The sequence below is a fragment of the Trematomus bernacchii genome, unplaced genomic scaffold (assembly GCF_902827165.1).
Source record: "Trematomus bernacchii unplaced genomic scaffold, fTreBer1.1, whole genome shotgun sequence".
NCBI classification, from domain to species: domain Eukaryota; kingdom Metazoa; phylum Chordata; class Actinopteri; order Perciformes; family Nototheniidae; genus Trematomus; species Trematomus bernacchii.
Window position 1 is genome coordinate 3,532,200 of NW_022987851.1, and position 16,726 is coordinate 3,548,925.

The following is a 16,726-nucleotide window of genomic DNA, read 5'->3' on the forward strand; positions in this document are numbered from 1 at the left end:
ATACAAACTGTACTGGTACTGCCGCAATTTTGCACTTTTTGTTTTGCAAGAGTACACAACTGTTTTAGGAAATGGTGTCTGAGTGTGCGTTTCACACAGAAAACTGTTCACTGGTATCTGAAGGCCAACACCCCAATAGTCCAAAACATGTCCCACTGGACCGAAAGCTCATTGTCCAATGGCCTATTGCTTCACAAATACACATTCTTAATGAACAAACAGCAGCTTATAGCTATTACAACCAAATAGCAACAGACCTTAAAAGTTATTTGGGGATTTTTGGGCTTTTGGGGATTAATGTACAGCACTGCAATAAATACACATTTTAAATGTCCATTTATCCATTCCTGAAGAGCATTCCTCAATCTTTGTGCTCTCTCCTGCAGATACACCTATGGGAAACCAGTTGTCGGTTCAGTCAAGGCAGTTTTTTGCAAAATTGCTACCCAAATGTACTGGTTTTCAAGTAAAAGGGAAAAAGATATCTGCAAGACTTATCAACTGACGGTGAGTACTCCAGATTAATAAAAGACATGCTGTTATTTCTCTCTCTAATTCTCTTTTTTGGGTTGAAATTGACTTGTGCTATTATCTTCCAGACTGACAAAGCTGGCTGTGCTACACAAACTGTGAACTTGGCGGTGTTTCGACTCAACAGGATCATGAACGATGGCAGCTTTGAGCTGAATGCAGAATTGGAGGAGTACGGCACAGGTAGCTTGACTGTTTACACAGGAACATTGACTGTTCATTGAGTAATCACCATTATTTCCTGATGAGCTGTGATCTGTATGTTTTCTACCATTTAGGAGTCATTCTTACAGGCACTGGGCGCGCCAGCTTCAGCGCTATTGTCAGAACTGTCACCTTCGAGGACGTACCTGAAGCATACAAGCCTGGCATCTTGTTCGAGGGAAAAGTATTTAGAGAGAGAGACCACTGCGAGCGATATAGCTGCCGTCACCACACCACATGATACATAGTTATTCATATCCATGCTAGTGGATAGTTAGCGATACCACAGTTTGGGAAATGATCCACAAACAGTTGAGAGGGTATCTTTGAAAATGCATTCCGTTACAGTGACCTGTACAAAAATAAATGTAATCAGTAACCTAATCTGAGTATCTAAATATAAAGGTAATGTAACCTGATTTGTTACTTTTTGGTAACCTCAATATCAAATAAATAAAAGAGGTAAAAAATATCAATAAGATGTTTTTTACTTGAATGTAATGTAACCTTTAGAAAAGAGAAAAACAAGATATTTGAAAAATGAGCATATTCAGGCAGTAGCCTATACACACCAACAATGAAACGTATGAGCACATAACACAGTTTAAAAAAGTCTGAATTCTGAGCTGACAGAAAATGCTCCGTTTTAGTTTTATATATACAGTTAAGCTCACACACACTATTTTATGAACATAGGTTCACCTACTGAATTAAAAGTAGGCCAATATCGCCATTGCTAATAGGCTAGCTTATACTGCATACATATTTACCATTTGAATATTTCTATCACACAGAGGACCAGAGGGAATAACCCCTTTAGGCTTAAACCCTTAAATGACCAGCATCGCAAAGTGTACAATTGTAGTGCTACAGTACTTGAAAGTGTCACCTTGTTGAATGGATGAAGAACTTTTAGCTTCCGCTTTCTCACTTTATTTACAGGTCAAAGTGATCGGTCCAGACAACAAAGCTGTCGCCAATGAGGCCGTGTATGTGTCTGCTGGCAACTCTCAAGAAGTATCGATGACTACAGGCACGAATGGCAAGGCTTCATTTTCTTTTGACACCGCCCTCTGGAAGGACAATGTGAATCTACAGGTTGGTTACTGCAGAATAAGGAATTCAGTTCAAGAGCTTCCTATTTATAACCAATTCACTATTGATCAATTATACAATCCAGAAACGTTCCACCCTATTGATCATGTTGGAGGTGAACAAGACGGGCGTAGATTATTTTTTAATTTATCCCATGTTGAGATCATTAAGGTTCATATGTAATAGTCAAAGGTATATAGAGTGCAGGGATAAGGCCTAAAATCTGAAAAAGACTTGGTAATTTACCCCTTCCGGTTACATTGTCTCAAAGTTTTTTCCAATGTGTTTGTGGTTAGCAGCCTGAAGAAAGGTCTGTGGCTAACACAAATTTACGAGATTTTCACATTTGGTTCTACAATATGAAATATGTCAGTAGGTACCCCATTGCTGTATATCCAAAGCTTCTGAGAGTCAGAAAAATGGCGCTTGCTCCCATCATGTAGTTTGTTTATAGCTTTTTACTTCTGCTGATTGTGTTTTACTCTTCAGAAATCATAAAGTGGTGTTAATATGTGGAGATTATCCTGCGGAAAAAAACTTGTGTTGGCCACAAAGCTTATTTTCTGCATTAGACGGAAATCCAATAAGGAAGTCCTGTTGCTTTTTGGCGATGGAACCCTTGAGATGCTAGATTTCAAATATACGTCAATACTGCACCTTTTTATAAGTGAAGGCGGTTGTTTTAAAACCTGAGATGTGATTGTTTGGTCTACAGGCGCGATCCAGAAAGACGGAAGTGAATGAGCCGTATGTGGCAAACTGGCGCAGACCAGAGTACAGGACTGCACACCACAACGTCATAGCATTTTACTCCAAGAGCAGTAGTTTCCTGAAACTCATGCAGGTGAATGGGAAGCTGGCTTGTGACAAAGACGCTACGGTGCGTGCTCAGTACATAATCCAGGGGACGGAGCTGAAGAACGGCCAGGAGATCCTCCAATTCTTTTACCTGGTAAGACTCGTGTAATAAGTTAGGTACTGTCAGTATTAGCTCATTGGAATTACGAGTTTTGCAAAGATCAGCCACATGTTGCTAGCTTTTTGTTTGTAGCTGAAGCACACTAACAGACTGGGAAAGTTAGTTGCAAAATGTCATGTTTTTTTTTGCGCTGTTGACTAGTTGGACAGTCTTTTGTTTTTCTAATCTAATGTCTGACTGAACTTGAAAGACTGTAGGATGCATTGCAAAACTATATCTAATGTAATTATTTAATTGATCGGCCTGCGTCATGTTTCTTCGTAGGTGATGTCCAGGGGTGGAATTGTTCAGCATGGCAGTCTCCCAGTTGCTGTTCAAGCGGGAATTGGTAATAACAACTGCTACTTAAACTAAGATGGGCATCAAAATGGATTAGTCTGGTCATGATTGTTTTTCTATTATTGTCAGCAGATGCCAATCACAAGGTAGCCACGCCCAAATGCACAACCTACTTCATTGTCTATTTGACTCTAAATGGGATCATAATGTATTAAAGATAATTAAAACTACTCAATGAAACCATAAACTCATAAAGAATATATTTACCGAATTATTATATTAGGGACTTTTTTTTCATAGACTTCTATGCATTCAGAGTTTTTGCAACCAGTGGAGTCTCCACCTGCTGGGAATTTATTTAAAAAAAAAAAGAAATATGTAGGTGCCTATTGGTACCTACATTAGCATCAGCTACTTTCGCAGGTTATTATATTATGTTCGTTGAATGAGAAAAGTATATTATTTGTGTTTACTTATTGTCATAATTGTAATTGTAATTTCCTTTTCTCTCTGTGTGTCATGGTTCAGTCAACAAAGGAGAGTTGTCTGTGCCACTGCGTCAGGTTACAAACCTGGCCCCTTTTGCCCAGGTGGTCGTTTATACTGTGATGCCCAAAGGGGAGCTTGTGGCCGATAGCATGGACTTCCCAATCAGTCTCTGCCTCAATAACAAGGTATTCAACTTCATGGTTTTAAGTCTTTACCATACAGTAGGTCTTTACTTCTTCACTTCTTTTGGGCTGTCAAACTAATGCTTCCCCACCTCGGTGTCTTCTCTGCAGGTGTCTCTGAGGTTCTCCTCTCTCCAGGAGCTTCCAGCAGAGAAGACCACGCTCACCCTGCAGGCTCACCCAGGCTCCATGTGCTCCGTCAGAGCCATCGACCAGAGCGTCCTGCTGCTGCAGAAAGAGCAGGAACTCACTGTTGACTCGGTATGAAACCATATCATATCTTTACGCACACCTGAGCATGATGTTTTTAATGCTTAAAACAAGGCATGGATTTAAAAGGAGCTAGAAGTTAAAATAGTATAGGTAGAAAACAAGGATTCTCATTACGCAACATATGGTTGCACAACCAAATGTCGTTGTAGCTTAGTCCATTATGCTAGACATGGAAACCCGATGGAACAGAGAGAAAAAAAACTTTACAAATCGACCTAGTTAACATTAATTTTGCTTCCTCTTAATACTGGAGTTAAGTGCAATAGTATGATATTGGAGGATAGTATGATATTGGAGGATAGTATGATATTGGAGGATAGTATGATATTGGAGGATAGTATGATATTGGATGATACTACAGTATAGCCCCTGAAATATCTTTTGAATTGTTCAGTAATGATTGTCCTTGATCTGACTGTAAATCATTCTAACACACTCAACAGAATCGGTAAATGCAATGACTTCCTGCTAAAGATAACATTCAGATCAGTCCTTTTCATTTATCAGTTAACAGTTTTTTGACACTTTTTATAGCCTACAGTTTTCACAGAAAGATTCAGCAGAGCTGACCTGTGGTGCTGTGTAGCTACTGACTATTCACACTACTTATCTTGAGAAATCAGTCTTTTGTTTTCCCGCAAACTAACATAAATTAACCAGTTATAGAAACCAAAAATCAAGTCTCCAGATAAAGGCATTACAAATATATTTTTCCCACTGTCCGCTGCCAGATCCACACTGAATTTGAAATTAGCTCAGCAGTACAGCTGTTCTTTGCCTGCATTCTGCAGGTCTTTTTTAATTTTAACTTAATTTTTTTTTTTAATGATTTAAAAGGGAAAAACATGTTGTATTAGGAACATGATGATGATGTTGACCTCTACTTGGACTGATCTTTACCTCCTGTGTAAACTGATGACTTACCCTGACTCATGTGTGTTTTTATGCAGGTGTACAGCCGGTTGCCTGTGCAAAAGCTCTCAGGATACAGCTATGAGCTTGCAGACGCTGAGTCCGATCCCTGCACGCTTCTGCCAGTACCAGAGGATGAAATCGAGATAATAGAACCAGAACCAGAACCAGAACCAGAACCAGAACCAGAACCAGAACTGGAGCTTGCCCCTGACGTAGAGCCAGCTAGTCGAGCAAAGCGCTCATTCTACTTTCCAGAGGACGATCAGAAGAATGACGTCTACAACATTTTTAAAGTGAAACATGTCATTTTTTTATTGGTTTTAAATAATGGGCTGTAGATATTGAGATTGATCGATATAACATACATTTTTAAGGAGAAAATGTATCCTTTTGTAATTTCTGTCAGGGTCATTTAAAACTGTGTGACTGCGTTAAAAATGTGTGACCAATCATATACAAAATATGACTTCATATTTTGTTTAACTAATAATCTCTCTTTCCCCTTCTAGGGAATAGGGATCAAAATTGTGACCAACTCCGATGTTAGAAAACCTTATGACTGCAATCCAATGGTCTATTACACCGGTATGTTTTATAGTTTGCTACTGATATTCATTCTTATTGACAGTAGGGCAAGAAATATAATATAATATACTGTACACTATTATAGCACTGTTTCTTGAGGTAAGTTACAAAACAATTTTGAAATACAACCCTTATTTGAATGTGGTATATTTAGACAAAGGAATGAGCCAACAAATCAGGTAAGTGAACACCTTTTTTATTAAAACACTTTTTAGTAAACTTGACATTTATTCACTTCCTAACTTGATTTTGTCAACTCCGTCAGATACACCAAAAAGCATGCCATTTTAATTAAATGAATTCAACAAAAGTCTTTATCTGATTATGGTGTTTATATAATCCATAATCTAAGGCAAAACATATCATTGCATGACATTTGGCTGATGTTATTATATATAAACACAATACATTTAACAAAGAGTAGCACAGTTATTTAACAAAATTACAAAAACCTTCTTCTGACGGTCTTGACAAATTACTGATTCTGACACTTGCTATTAGTATTATTAATACTATTATAAAAACACAAATTCACGTTTAGTTTTTATGAAGTGTCAAATGTGATTTAAATATTACTTTCATTTAATATGAATATTTATGCATTTATAGCATTAATAAACACTTTTTCTTGGCAGACATGGAGCTACCTTACGCTGACCACATGCCAAGTATGTGTTTTCGGGTACAGAGTCTAGCAATTTGATAAAAATTCCAATGAAACAGATAAACTGTTTTGTACCTTATCTCAATCAGAGGTATTTTCGGCCCAAGCAGCAGAAGCAGACGGAGACTTGGACGGGGATGTGCCAGACATTGAGATGGTCACAATGAACAAGAAGACCATTAGAACATACTTCCCTGAGACCTGGATCTGGGAACTGGTTTCTGTTGGGTAAGTTCTGGTGCTTAATTCGATTTTTGTTTTTTATTTGTGTGTTCCCAGTGCGAGACTCTCCGATACCCATGGCCTTCAACATGATGCCACAAGGTTCAGGTGCTGTCATGAGAGGTAAAGAGGAGCAGAAGAAAGAGACTCTCAGGACATTCTTCCCTGAAACCTGGATCTGGGACCTAGTTTCTGTGGGGTAATAATAACAACTTATATATGAATAGGAAGAAAAAATAAGACATTTGTGACTTTCAAACGCGCATGTGAGAAAAAAACATTACGTTTAACAATATAGGCATTATATAATTAACAGGTTATTTTTCAGTTAGAAAGATTAATTTGTTTATTTATGTTGAAAGGAAATCAATGTTCATAATTAACATTTTCTGTCTGAATAGTGAAAAAAAGAGTCCATGACCCCCATATATTAAATAAAAAATGTTGAACTGTAAACAAACGGCAAATCGTTACGCTTTAGAATCTGCCAAGAATTAATATTACACCTGGTTATAAATCCCACGTATGTTTCCATAAACTTAATAAAGAATGGACAAAGTTGTACAATTTGAAAATGTCCATACTGTTGCTTGCAATAATGAAGTTTGATACAATACTGAACTTTACCTTTTGGAGGGATACAAATAAAAATACATGATTCCAGGGCCTTTAATTTTTTTTTATAAATGTAACTATTATTGTTTAAATCATGTATTTGTGTTAGTTGTGATAGCAGTGTGGCTCTCACAAAGGCTATTTTGGTCTGTTCAGCACATCGTACAGTTAATAGTTATCCACAAAAGTTGTCGAGAGATATTAGGGTCAGGAGCAGGTAGTCATGCTACTCAGAGGATGCATCCTAATGACTTTTGTCACATAAGGTTAAGATTAGGGATGACCTTGTCTGTAGGTCAACCATTTCATACATTTTCATGTTAATCCATGCAATAGTTGTGGAAATAATTCAGTAGGGAGCAGACATTCATGATTCCCAGAGGCCACCATAACTTTGGTGATTATTTGTTTTCCTTTCTTTTCTTACTGACATTCATGGTGCCTAGTGAAATAAATCTATGACACACATTTGGTACATACATTTATGGTGCCCAGTGGATATAACTTAATGACCTTTTACCTTGCACCACCATGGAGTCAAAATTCATATTTATCCAATACTTTTGTTTATGACAAAATACCTGGAATACCAAGCCCCAGAAGTACCTTTTACCTGCGTTATTGCCAACTAGCAAATGTACATTTTGTACAGACATTCATGGTTCCTAACGGCAAACATGACATTGATGATCCCCTCATTAATCTTCAAGCACCACCTGGAGCGTGACTATTCAAGCTTTTAAAGGAAAACACTTTTTTTTTTTACTGACATTCAAGGTGCCCAATGAAATAAACCTAATGACACACATTTGTTAGTCATTAATGGTGCCCAGTGGATGTATCCTAATTACTATTTTTCTTGTGCCGCTGTCGTCATAATTCAAATGTATCCAATACTTTGGTTTATGACAAAATACCTGCAAAACTAAGCCCCAGAAGTACTTTTCACCTGTGTTATTGCTTATTAGCTAATTTTGTTGAGACATTTGTGCCCAGACAAAGCCTGATATTACAACTTTGTGTTCAGACAGAGGCTAACATTTGTAGTTTTTGACTTAATGTCTTAGCAACTACTGGATGTTTTATCAGGATGTTTTGTATTTACTAAACAACTTTAACAAATGATACATTCTGATTGTGAACGTGGTTAATATTATACCTGCTTGATATTAGCCATTTAGCATTGACACTGTTAGCATGTTGATGTTAGCATTAACTCAAAGCAATTTACAGAGCTGCTAGCATAGCTGTAGACCTTTGTTTTGTTAGAAGTTGTTTTCTTGGGCAGGAATGAAGTTCCATTTCACCCAAATGCACTATTTATTTATCATTTTAGCTGTACTAAAGAATATTCACACTGAAATGTACTGAGCACTTAAATCTCTCATGTGCAGTAGCAATGCATGGAATTTGCTAAGCATATGTATTTTTTCATGCTACTTTTTTATTTGACTCTTGCTTGTTTGTTTGAACAGAGACAGTGGCTCAGTGAACGTGGAGAAGACGGTCCCTGACACCATCACTAAGTGGGCAGCTGGAGCGTTCTGCGTCTCGTCTGTGGGCTTCGGCGTGGCGCCCAACGCGGCGCTTGTCGCCTTCCAGCCGTTCTTTGTCAGTCTCACCCTGCCCTACTCGGTCATCCGAGGGGAGGTGTTTACACTTAAAGCAACAGTCTTCAACTATCTCTCCAAGTGCATTATGGTAAATATTCTAGCTGTTGCAGATGTAATTGATTTGAATGGATACAGTACACGTAGGACTGTGGATAGGGTAGTCAAATTGTCTTTTTTAAAACGTTTTTTAGATGTTTTAGTTTATTTGTTTATAGTGTCGTGGACAGTCCCCATTAATCAACTGTCACAAAAAAACAGTAAATGTGGCAGCTTTAGCCAACATTGCTAATTTCCAGCTGTTGTCCCCGGCCGGCTGATAATGGACATGTATTTTATATATTTTTGTCTCTGATTATGTTTGTCTTTGATTGTGTCCGCAGGTTAATATCGCTCTGGCTGATTCCGACCAGTACACCTCCAGAAACTGCGACGGTTGCCAGTACAGTGTGTGTTTGTGCGGGGAGGAGAGCAGGACCTTCTCGTGGATTGTAACTCCAACCGCCCTAGGTACTGATGGCTGGCGCATTCCGTTTAGAAACATGAACATGTTATTGCAAATTATACAGTATGAAGCAGTCAGTGTTTTGTTTCACGTAGTTTCCATTCTTTGGTGGTCTGTTGAAAGATCTTAATTATTTTTACAGGACATTAAAACAAGAGTTTGGCCTTTTTGACCATTTAAAGCTCCTGAAAAAACATGATTAGAATTATTGCTTAGTAACATTAGATTTGTATGACTAAAAAGAGCACTAAAAGTGAATGTATGCTGTAAAAACATCCTTATTGATTTTGAATCCACCTATGATCTTTTTAACTAAACTCCTGATAGTGCAAAAACATGTGACATCACATTTGCCGAGTGAGCTTTTCCCTTTTCAATGAGTGAGAAAAATCACAGAAAGAAATACACCCAAAAATCTCTCATCTGAAATATATATTTATATATGTCATACATAGGGTGTTAATTAAGTATCAAATTCTGATTGACAAAATATCAATTATAAGGTTTCTAGATATTTTTGGGGAAATTGTTTCAAAACTACAAAAACGACATCCATATTGGAGATAGTATAATAATGATAATCATGAAACACTGTGGTTTGAAGCAGTGATGTCTAGAACACTAAAACACTAATATGGTCCAAATGTGTAAGCTTCAATGCTCTTTCTGGGGCACCTTGGCACCAATACGTTCTGATTTTGAATTTAAGATCCGTGCAAGATATCAGCTTTCAGCTTCAATAAAAAATGGTCTGACTGTTGTGAGATGTTGTTCATTTTAGTCACGGCTTTACCTCATAATTACGGCAAATAATACTTCCGAGTGACTGTTGTTGCTAATAATATAATGCAATCTTCTCATCTTTATAATTGAATACTGATTGTTTGTTCCGTCAATGCTAAACTTCCACTCACAGATGAGACGGAACAAGCTAATTAATCTGCTTTAAGGGCACTGACAGCTTTTTGCGTCTGCACTGCTGGAAGCAAAGACAGGGGCTTGTTGTTTTACCGCTGCCTGGTCTGAAAGCTGAGGATTTCTATCAGCCTCCATCAGCAGTGATGGAGACGCGGCTCTGATGAATGTCAAATTGCGCTCCTCTAACTCCCCCTTAGAGGAATGCTGACAATCACTTGTACTAACAAGTCAGGTAGTATCTCTGACGAAACACTCCGAAACCTCTCCCTCGGGGGGGTGATCTGTACTTGTCCTCCGTGTGAAGGATTGTGGGCTGTGAAGGGAGGGAGGGAGGGAGGGAGGGGGTGGGAGATGGAGCGCTATAATAAGGCAGCAAATGGGGATTAATGAGGGCGAACAACACGGGGAAACTGGGGGAGGAAGGAAAACAGACAGGAGGTGTGGAGGATAATGAGTTGGATTGAAAAGCAGACAGGAAACTGTTTCTGCCTCCGTACACAAAAAGTCACACGGTGACAGGAAGCGCTAATCAATACGACTGTATGTGTACCCACAGGTCAGGTGAATCTGAAGGTCAGCGCTGAAGCCATGAAGACTGACATACTGTGTGGCAACGAGGTGGCAACTGTCCCTGACATGGGCAGCATCGACACGGTGGTCCGCACCCTGCTGGTGGAGGTCAGTCTCTGTCAAACACAACACACCGGAGAAACAAGGTGGCATGAGCAGAAGAGTTTGACTACTGATATGGATAATATTTGTATTAATATTTGGGAAAATGACCTATTTTAAGGATTTGAGAAGAATGAACCATCTGAAGCTGCAGACCATGTTTGGTAGTGTGGTTGCATCTGAAGAGCCTTCTCTAAAGAGGAATTGATATACATTTAAAATACTTAATACTAGACTTTGTTTTATCATTAGAAAACACAAATGTATTACCCTGTTATATTTGTTAATTGGCTTTGTTATGGCCAGTCTTTTTGATGAATGATAGTGGCAGTTATGTCTATTCCCTTTTTATGGCACGTTGGCCATTTCTTTCTACTGAAGACGAAAATCGTAAATGTACTTTATTTAAAGGGTCCCTGTTATGCTCATTTACAGGTTCATATTTGTATGTTGTGCCTCTACTGTGTTTAATGTTCACCTCTTTTCACCCTCTGTCTGAAACCAGCAAAAAGACTCTTTCCAAATCAGCTTGTTGCTGTAGTTTAACATAACTCAGACAGAAATACATGGTCAATAATGTTGGGACTATTTCCAACGGCCGATTAATCCACGTTTGGTTTACTAGTTTGGGTCAGCTGGACGATGAATGTTATTTAGTTTTGGGAATTAGTCCAAATTAACTGTTTGTGTTGATGAAGGAACATGGTGCCCCAATAGTTTTTGCACCCCGAGAAATAACTTGTATTTGAAGCTGGATACACACGAATATTGCACTTGTTACAATGCCTTCCAGTTTTCCTGAGGTATATCTTCAACCCAATCTAATTCTCTTTGTCTCTTTCTCCACCAGGCTGAAGGAACACCACAGATGGTCAGTCATAACGCTCTCCTCTGTCCTGCAGGTGAGCACACACACAACCTGTGTATCAGCGTCTGTAATCTGAAGCCTCTGGGTTAACGGCCATCTTGATTATCTCTCATTCTGTCATGGAGACCAGAGTCAGGGTCAGGAGTGTGAGGGATGATAACATGTTATCTGCACCTCATTCATTGTTCAGAAGCCTTTTGTGTTTGTCGGATTGCAGATGAGTATGTGTGAAATAGTTGTAATTTTAGACCATGTTAGAACAAAAGCATAACAGCTATATACGGTTGCTAAACTAAATACACTGACTCAATACAACCCTACTTTGTTAAAAACATTCATCACTAAGAAGCCAGGAGCAGATTAGCTTAGTTTAGCATAGAGACTAGAACAATAGGGAAACATCTAGCCTAGTTGTTTTCTCCTCTCTAAAACTCACTAATTATCATTTTATATGTTGTTTTTAATCTTTTTTCTTTGTTAATCCATTCAAAAGAAATGTTAAAGTGGACCTATCATGCTATATTTGAATAATATAGTGTAGGACCATACCTATATAAGGCATATTTATACTTTTTTTTTTTCAAAATACCAAACAGATCATGCATTTTAGCCATGCCTCATTTCGCTCAATTTGACATTTTTTAGATCTGTTTTAGCAAGGGTTGATTCTGTGAGAACAGCACCATCTAGAGGCCTGGCATATGTACTACAACGTCTCCAGCGCTTTCGAACGGCAATGCCGTGGTTGTCTCCTCCTGATTGGTGGAGTTGGCCCAATAGCCGTAGCGCCACTGTCCTGACGTCAGGAAAGTGTTCAAATCTGGATCAGTTTTTATCAGATCCGTTGCAGCCCCTTTTTTAGAGATTTGGGTATGGAGGAAAATAGAGAGGGTTGTGTTTTCTGACACTTGGTGAGTTCGCTGGAACACCGGGGACACATATTCATGTATAAAAGACGTACAAAAGTGCATTTTGCATGATAGGTCCCCTTTAAGCTATTGCTTTATGTGCGGTTAAATGCTAAGCTAATTAGCTGCTGCTTTTATTTACTATACAGGCATTTTTCTTCAAGCTGGGAAAGGTTTTTTTTTTAACCTTTTTTTTTCTGTTCTTTGTTTCCAGAGGGGTCTGTGGAGAAGAAGATTTCCCTTCTGATGCCCGAGATGTTTGTGGCTGGATCAGCCAGGGCCTCTGTCTCTGTACTGGGTCAGTCACACAGTCTCTCTTGTCTTTATTTGAACTCTAGTTATCAATACTAGTTTTTCCTGTATTTGTAATAGTGCTGTCAATCAATAACAAAATGTAATCGTGTTTTTCACAATAATAATCTTTAAAAGTCTAATATAATAGCATTTACTTGTATTTTGGTGGGAGATAAAACAAATGGAGATGTGGTGGCATGACAAACTGGTGAGAGAAATCGGATGGTTTAACTTAAAGGAAACCGATCATGCTATATTTAAATGATATATTGTAGGGCCATACCTATATAAGGTATATTTATATGTTTCTGTTTTCAAAATACCAAACGGATCATACATTTTAGCCATGCCTCATTTCGCTCTATGTGCTGTTTGCTGTCTACGGGTCTGATTCTGCTGACCACGCCCCCCTGCAGGAGAGGGGAGACGTGCTCTGATCAGCTGCTGGGCTGTCAGAAGAGGGGGAGAAAAAGAGATCTCCGTCCTCCGTGTTTTATTATATAGAGTCGTTATTCATTTGTTTTAAAGCTCAATAAATAACAAAGAAGACCTTTGACCGGCACTTTTCTAATTTTGTCCGGAAGATTTAAACTTTAACGGACATCTTGACCGGCGAAAGAAACTGAAACTGAAACTCTGCCGCACGGTCCCCTCGTTCCTTGGAAGAGACGGAGAGGTGGGTGTTTGTCATCTGCTGGTGGACTAACCGGAGAGAATTACAGTGCTTGCCTCGACGGGGAGGGATTGCATTGAATTAAAGCAGCGGGAGCAAACGCTTGCCTCGGGGAGGGAGAAAAAAAGCCACAGCGGAGAATAAACAGAAGGGTAACCATGGTTACCATATGTGCGGGAAGTCTTCTTCGCTGCTTTTGTGGCAGACTACAGCGCCACTTACAGGCCTGGCATATGTACTACAGCGTCTCCAGCGCTTTCGAGCAGCAATGGCCGGCCGTGGCCCAACCCCACATTCCCCTGATAGGTGGAGAGTTGGCCCAATAGCCGTAGCGCCACTTTCCTGACGTCAGGACAGTGTTCAAATCTGGATCAGTTTTTATCAGATCCGTTGCAGCCCCTTTTTTAGAGATTTGGGTATGGAGGAAAATAGAGAGGGTTGTGTTTTCTGACACTTGGTGAGTTCCCTGGAACACCGGGGACACATATTCATGTATAAAAGACGTACAAAAGTGCATTTTGCATGATAGGTCCCCTTTAAACAGTATTTCTGAATTACTGACCTTGTCACGGAGAGCTCTCCTGTCTGTGTTTTTATATGTAGCTTGTCCAGATTCCTCTGCTTTCTCAGCCTTTTCACTGCCATGCAATTCATTGTAAACATCTGTGCTGAAAATACAGGAGGAAGTTTGGGTCAAACTTGGTTTTCTAAACGCGTTACGGTTTTCAGATCAATCATGGCGTTAACTTTGACAGCTCCAACTTTTCACCCTCCAACCTGCGAAGAATGAAATGAGGGTGTTATATTTGTCCTGTTGCTCCTGCAGGGGACCTGATGGGCCGGGCCATGAAGAACCTGGACAAGCTCCTGGCCATGCCGTACGGCTGCGGGGAGCAGAACATGGTGCTGTTTGCGCCCAACATCTTCATCCTCAACTACCTGAAAAGCACAGAACAGCTGACCAAGGACATTCAGGAGAAAGCGACACGCTTCCTAGAGAGCGGTGAGTGCCATCTTTGACAGACAGTGAAAGTGGGAAATAGTTCACAAGGTGTTGCATCAGACAGTAGATCCCTATGTTACATGAATGTCACCTCAGTCATCTTGAAAAAAATCAAAAGTTAGTGTAAATCTCGTCTCCAAGTATTATAAATGCTGTGCGGTATTCTGACATCTGATAGGCCGTCAGACTCTTGATGTATTATTTAAAGCAGCCTGCTGGGATTGTATCATCGTCTCACCAGCATGTGAAACAACAGGGCCTCACCAGTGTAGCCCCCAAGCACTCCTCTTCTTCTTCTTCTTCTTTTTGTCTGTCTGCAAAGGGGATTTTTTTGTAAATGTGTGTGTGATTGTTGCAGGATATCAGAGGGAGCTTACCTACAAGCACGATAACGGCTCCTACAGCGCCTTCGGAAAGAGCGATGAGTCTGGAAACACCTGGTCAGTAAACATCCTCAACATCTGTAACGACATGATGATTAGGATAAAGCTAATGACCTAACATTTTCTATATTTATTAACAGCTGATGGCAAAACCAGTGTCATATCTTTGAGATAATAGATCTTTTGTGCCTTATTTTGTAATACATTTTTAGTTGGGATGTAGCACAACACATTTTTTTTTATTAGAGGAGGCATTTTTATCATTACTATTTTAAAATACATTGTATGCGTCTGTTCTGTGATGTGCCATTTATACATTTTAAATTATTAAAAAACCAAGACTGCTGTACAAAGAAATAACAACCACATTTAAAGAAAATACATTTGAAAGGTGCAAAGTAAATTAGATGAAATATTTAGGAATAAGACAAAATAGTAACATTGATACAAATAATAAATATTTTATATAATACAAAAATAATAATACAAATGATGGGAGTTTGGGCCGAAGTGTTTTTAATTTCACCGATACAGAAAGCACATTTGGAAAGGGGGATTAGGAAATGTTGGGACAGTGTGAGTTTGAGGGAGCTTTCACTGGCCCTTTTCTGCGCAGAGAAATACACAAGAGAATACTAAACCTTGCCATTTTCCACATTTTTTTTTAAAAAGTGGATTTTCTGCTGTTAAATATATTGCTTACATTTTATTATCTACGTGTAAAAACTTTATCACAAGGCACTGGTTACTTACACAACAAGAACTTCAACCATACAAAAGTGGATAGATTTAGTAAATTACATTTAAATTAAGGAAAAGATTACTTTTATTCCTTGTTTTTAGAAAAGCTAGTTATTTAAGATTCTGGGCAAAATATTTAGGTTTGTAGAGGTGTTGGTGAATAACCTTTTAACGTTGTTTTATTCAAACAAACTTCATTGATTTTTACTTTGGATTTCCCTTCAGCATATTTTTAATTGCTTATGTGTGAATGCTTTATACCTCTACTAAAATACACAAGACCACTACATACAAATAAAGATTGACGCAGAGGAACTAAAAACTGCCTACAGAGTATGACCTGAGGTATGTTTTGTAATTTAAACTGCTGTCCCAAAATAAAGCATAACGTATATAATACAAATGATTAAAATGTTTTCTAGTCTGAATTGAAAAGCCAGTTTGGTCGTAAGTAAGAATATAAAAAATGAATGCCTTTGGGATCATCAATCCCACCCACTGTCTCACTCTCTAACACACCCGGCACTTAAGAAAACCATAGAAGTATCAAAATAATATGAATAATAGAAAATGTTCATGATTATATAACTTGACATGTTGCAGTTGCATCAGTGATTTAAGAACATTTTCTAAAAGCTTCTCAAAAAAAAAGAAGCTTCTTTTATTTTTGTAGCTTTGCTGTTAAACTGAGTATTTTCAGCTCAAATCTCACACACTCCCTTTGATGAAAGAACAAAAATGACATGCTAACACAGGGGGACACACACACACACACACACACACACACACACACACACACACACACACACACACACACACACACACACACACACCACACACACACACACACACACACACACACACACACACACACACACACACACACACACACACACACACACACACACACACACACACACACACACACACACACACACACACACACACACACACACACACACACACACACAGTCCTTTTTGGCGTTTTAAACCAAACATCCTAATCATTTACTTTATGGGTAACCTGCCAGAGAATATTAATATTTGCATTTAATGGGCTTAAAGCAGAGTGCCTCGGGGATTGAACAAACCCTTTTCTGTTTGGAAGGGTGCTGGGC

General features: G+C 38.8%; 1 protein-coding gene across 5 annotated transcripts in view; it reads left to right on the plus strand.

The window, feature by feature from the left end:
- LOC117468878 (alpha-2-macroglobulin) overlaps positions 1–16,726 on the plus strand; it is a 46,905-nt gene that overhangs the window by 17,842 nt on the left and 12,337 nt on the right. Inside the window, exons 8-26 of one of the 5 annotated variants that reach the window (XM_034113236.1) lie at positions 387–507; positions 600–714; positions 810–919; positions 1,678–1,833; positions 2,546–2,782; positions 3,074–3,137; positions 3,617–3,762; positions 3,871–4,020; positions 4,983–5,240; positions 5,457–5,532; positions 6,168–6,200; positions 6,286–6,424; positions 8,509–8,734; positions 9,027–9,153; positions 10,623–10,744; positions 11,589–11,640; positions 12,729–12,812; positions 14,308–14,484; positions 14,843–14,924. In XM_034113236.1, the coding sequence (XP_033969127.1) occupies positions 387–507; positions 600–714; positions 810–919; positions 1,678–1,833; positions 2,546–2,782; positions 3,074–3,137; positions 3,617–3,762; positions 3,871–4,020; positions 4,983–5,240; positions 5,457–5,532; positions 6,168–6,200; positions 6,286–6,424; positions 8,509–8,734; positions 9,027–9,153; positions 10,623–10,744; positions 11,589–11,640; positions 12,729–12,812; positions 14,308–14,484; positions 14,843–14,924 (2,475 nt within the window). Of the gene's footprint in view, positions 1–386; positions 508–599; positions 715–809; positions 920–1,677; positions 1,834–2,545; positions 2,783–3,073; positions 3,138–3,616; positions 3,763–3,870; positions 4,021–4,982; positions 5,241–5,456; positions 5,533–6,167; positions 6,201–6,285; positions 6,425–6,475; positions 6,618–8,508; positions 8,735–9,026; positions 9,154–10,622; positions 10,745–11,588; positions 11,641–12,728; positions 12,813–14,307; positions 14,485–14,842; positions 14,925–16,726 lie in introns of all 5 variants that reach the window. The other 4 variants (XM_034113237.1, XM_034113239.1, XM_034113240.1 and 1 more) reach the window with 4 other exon arrangements.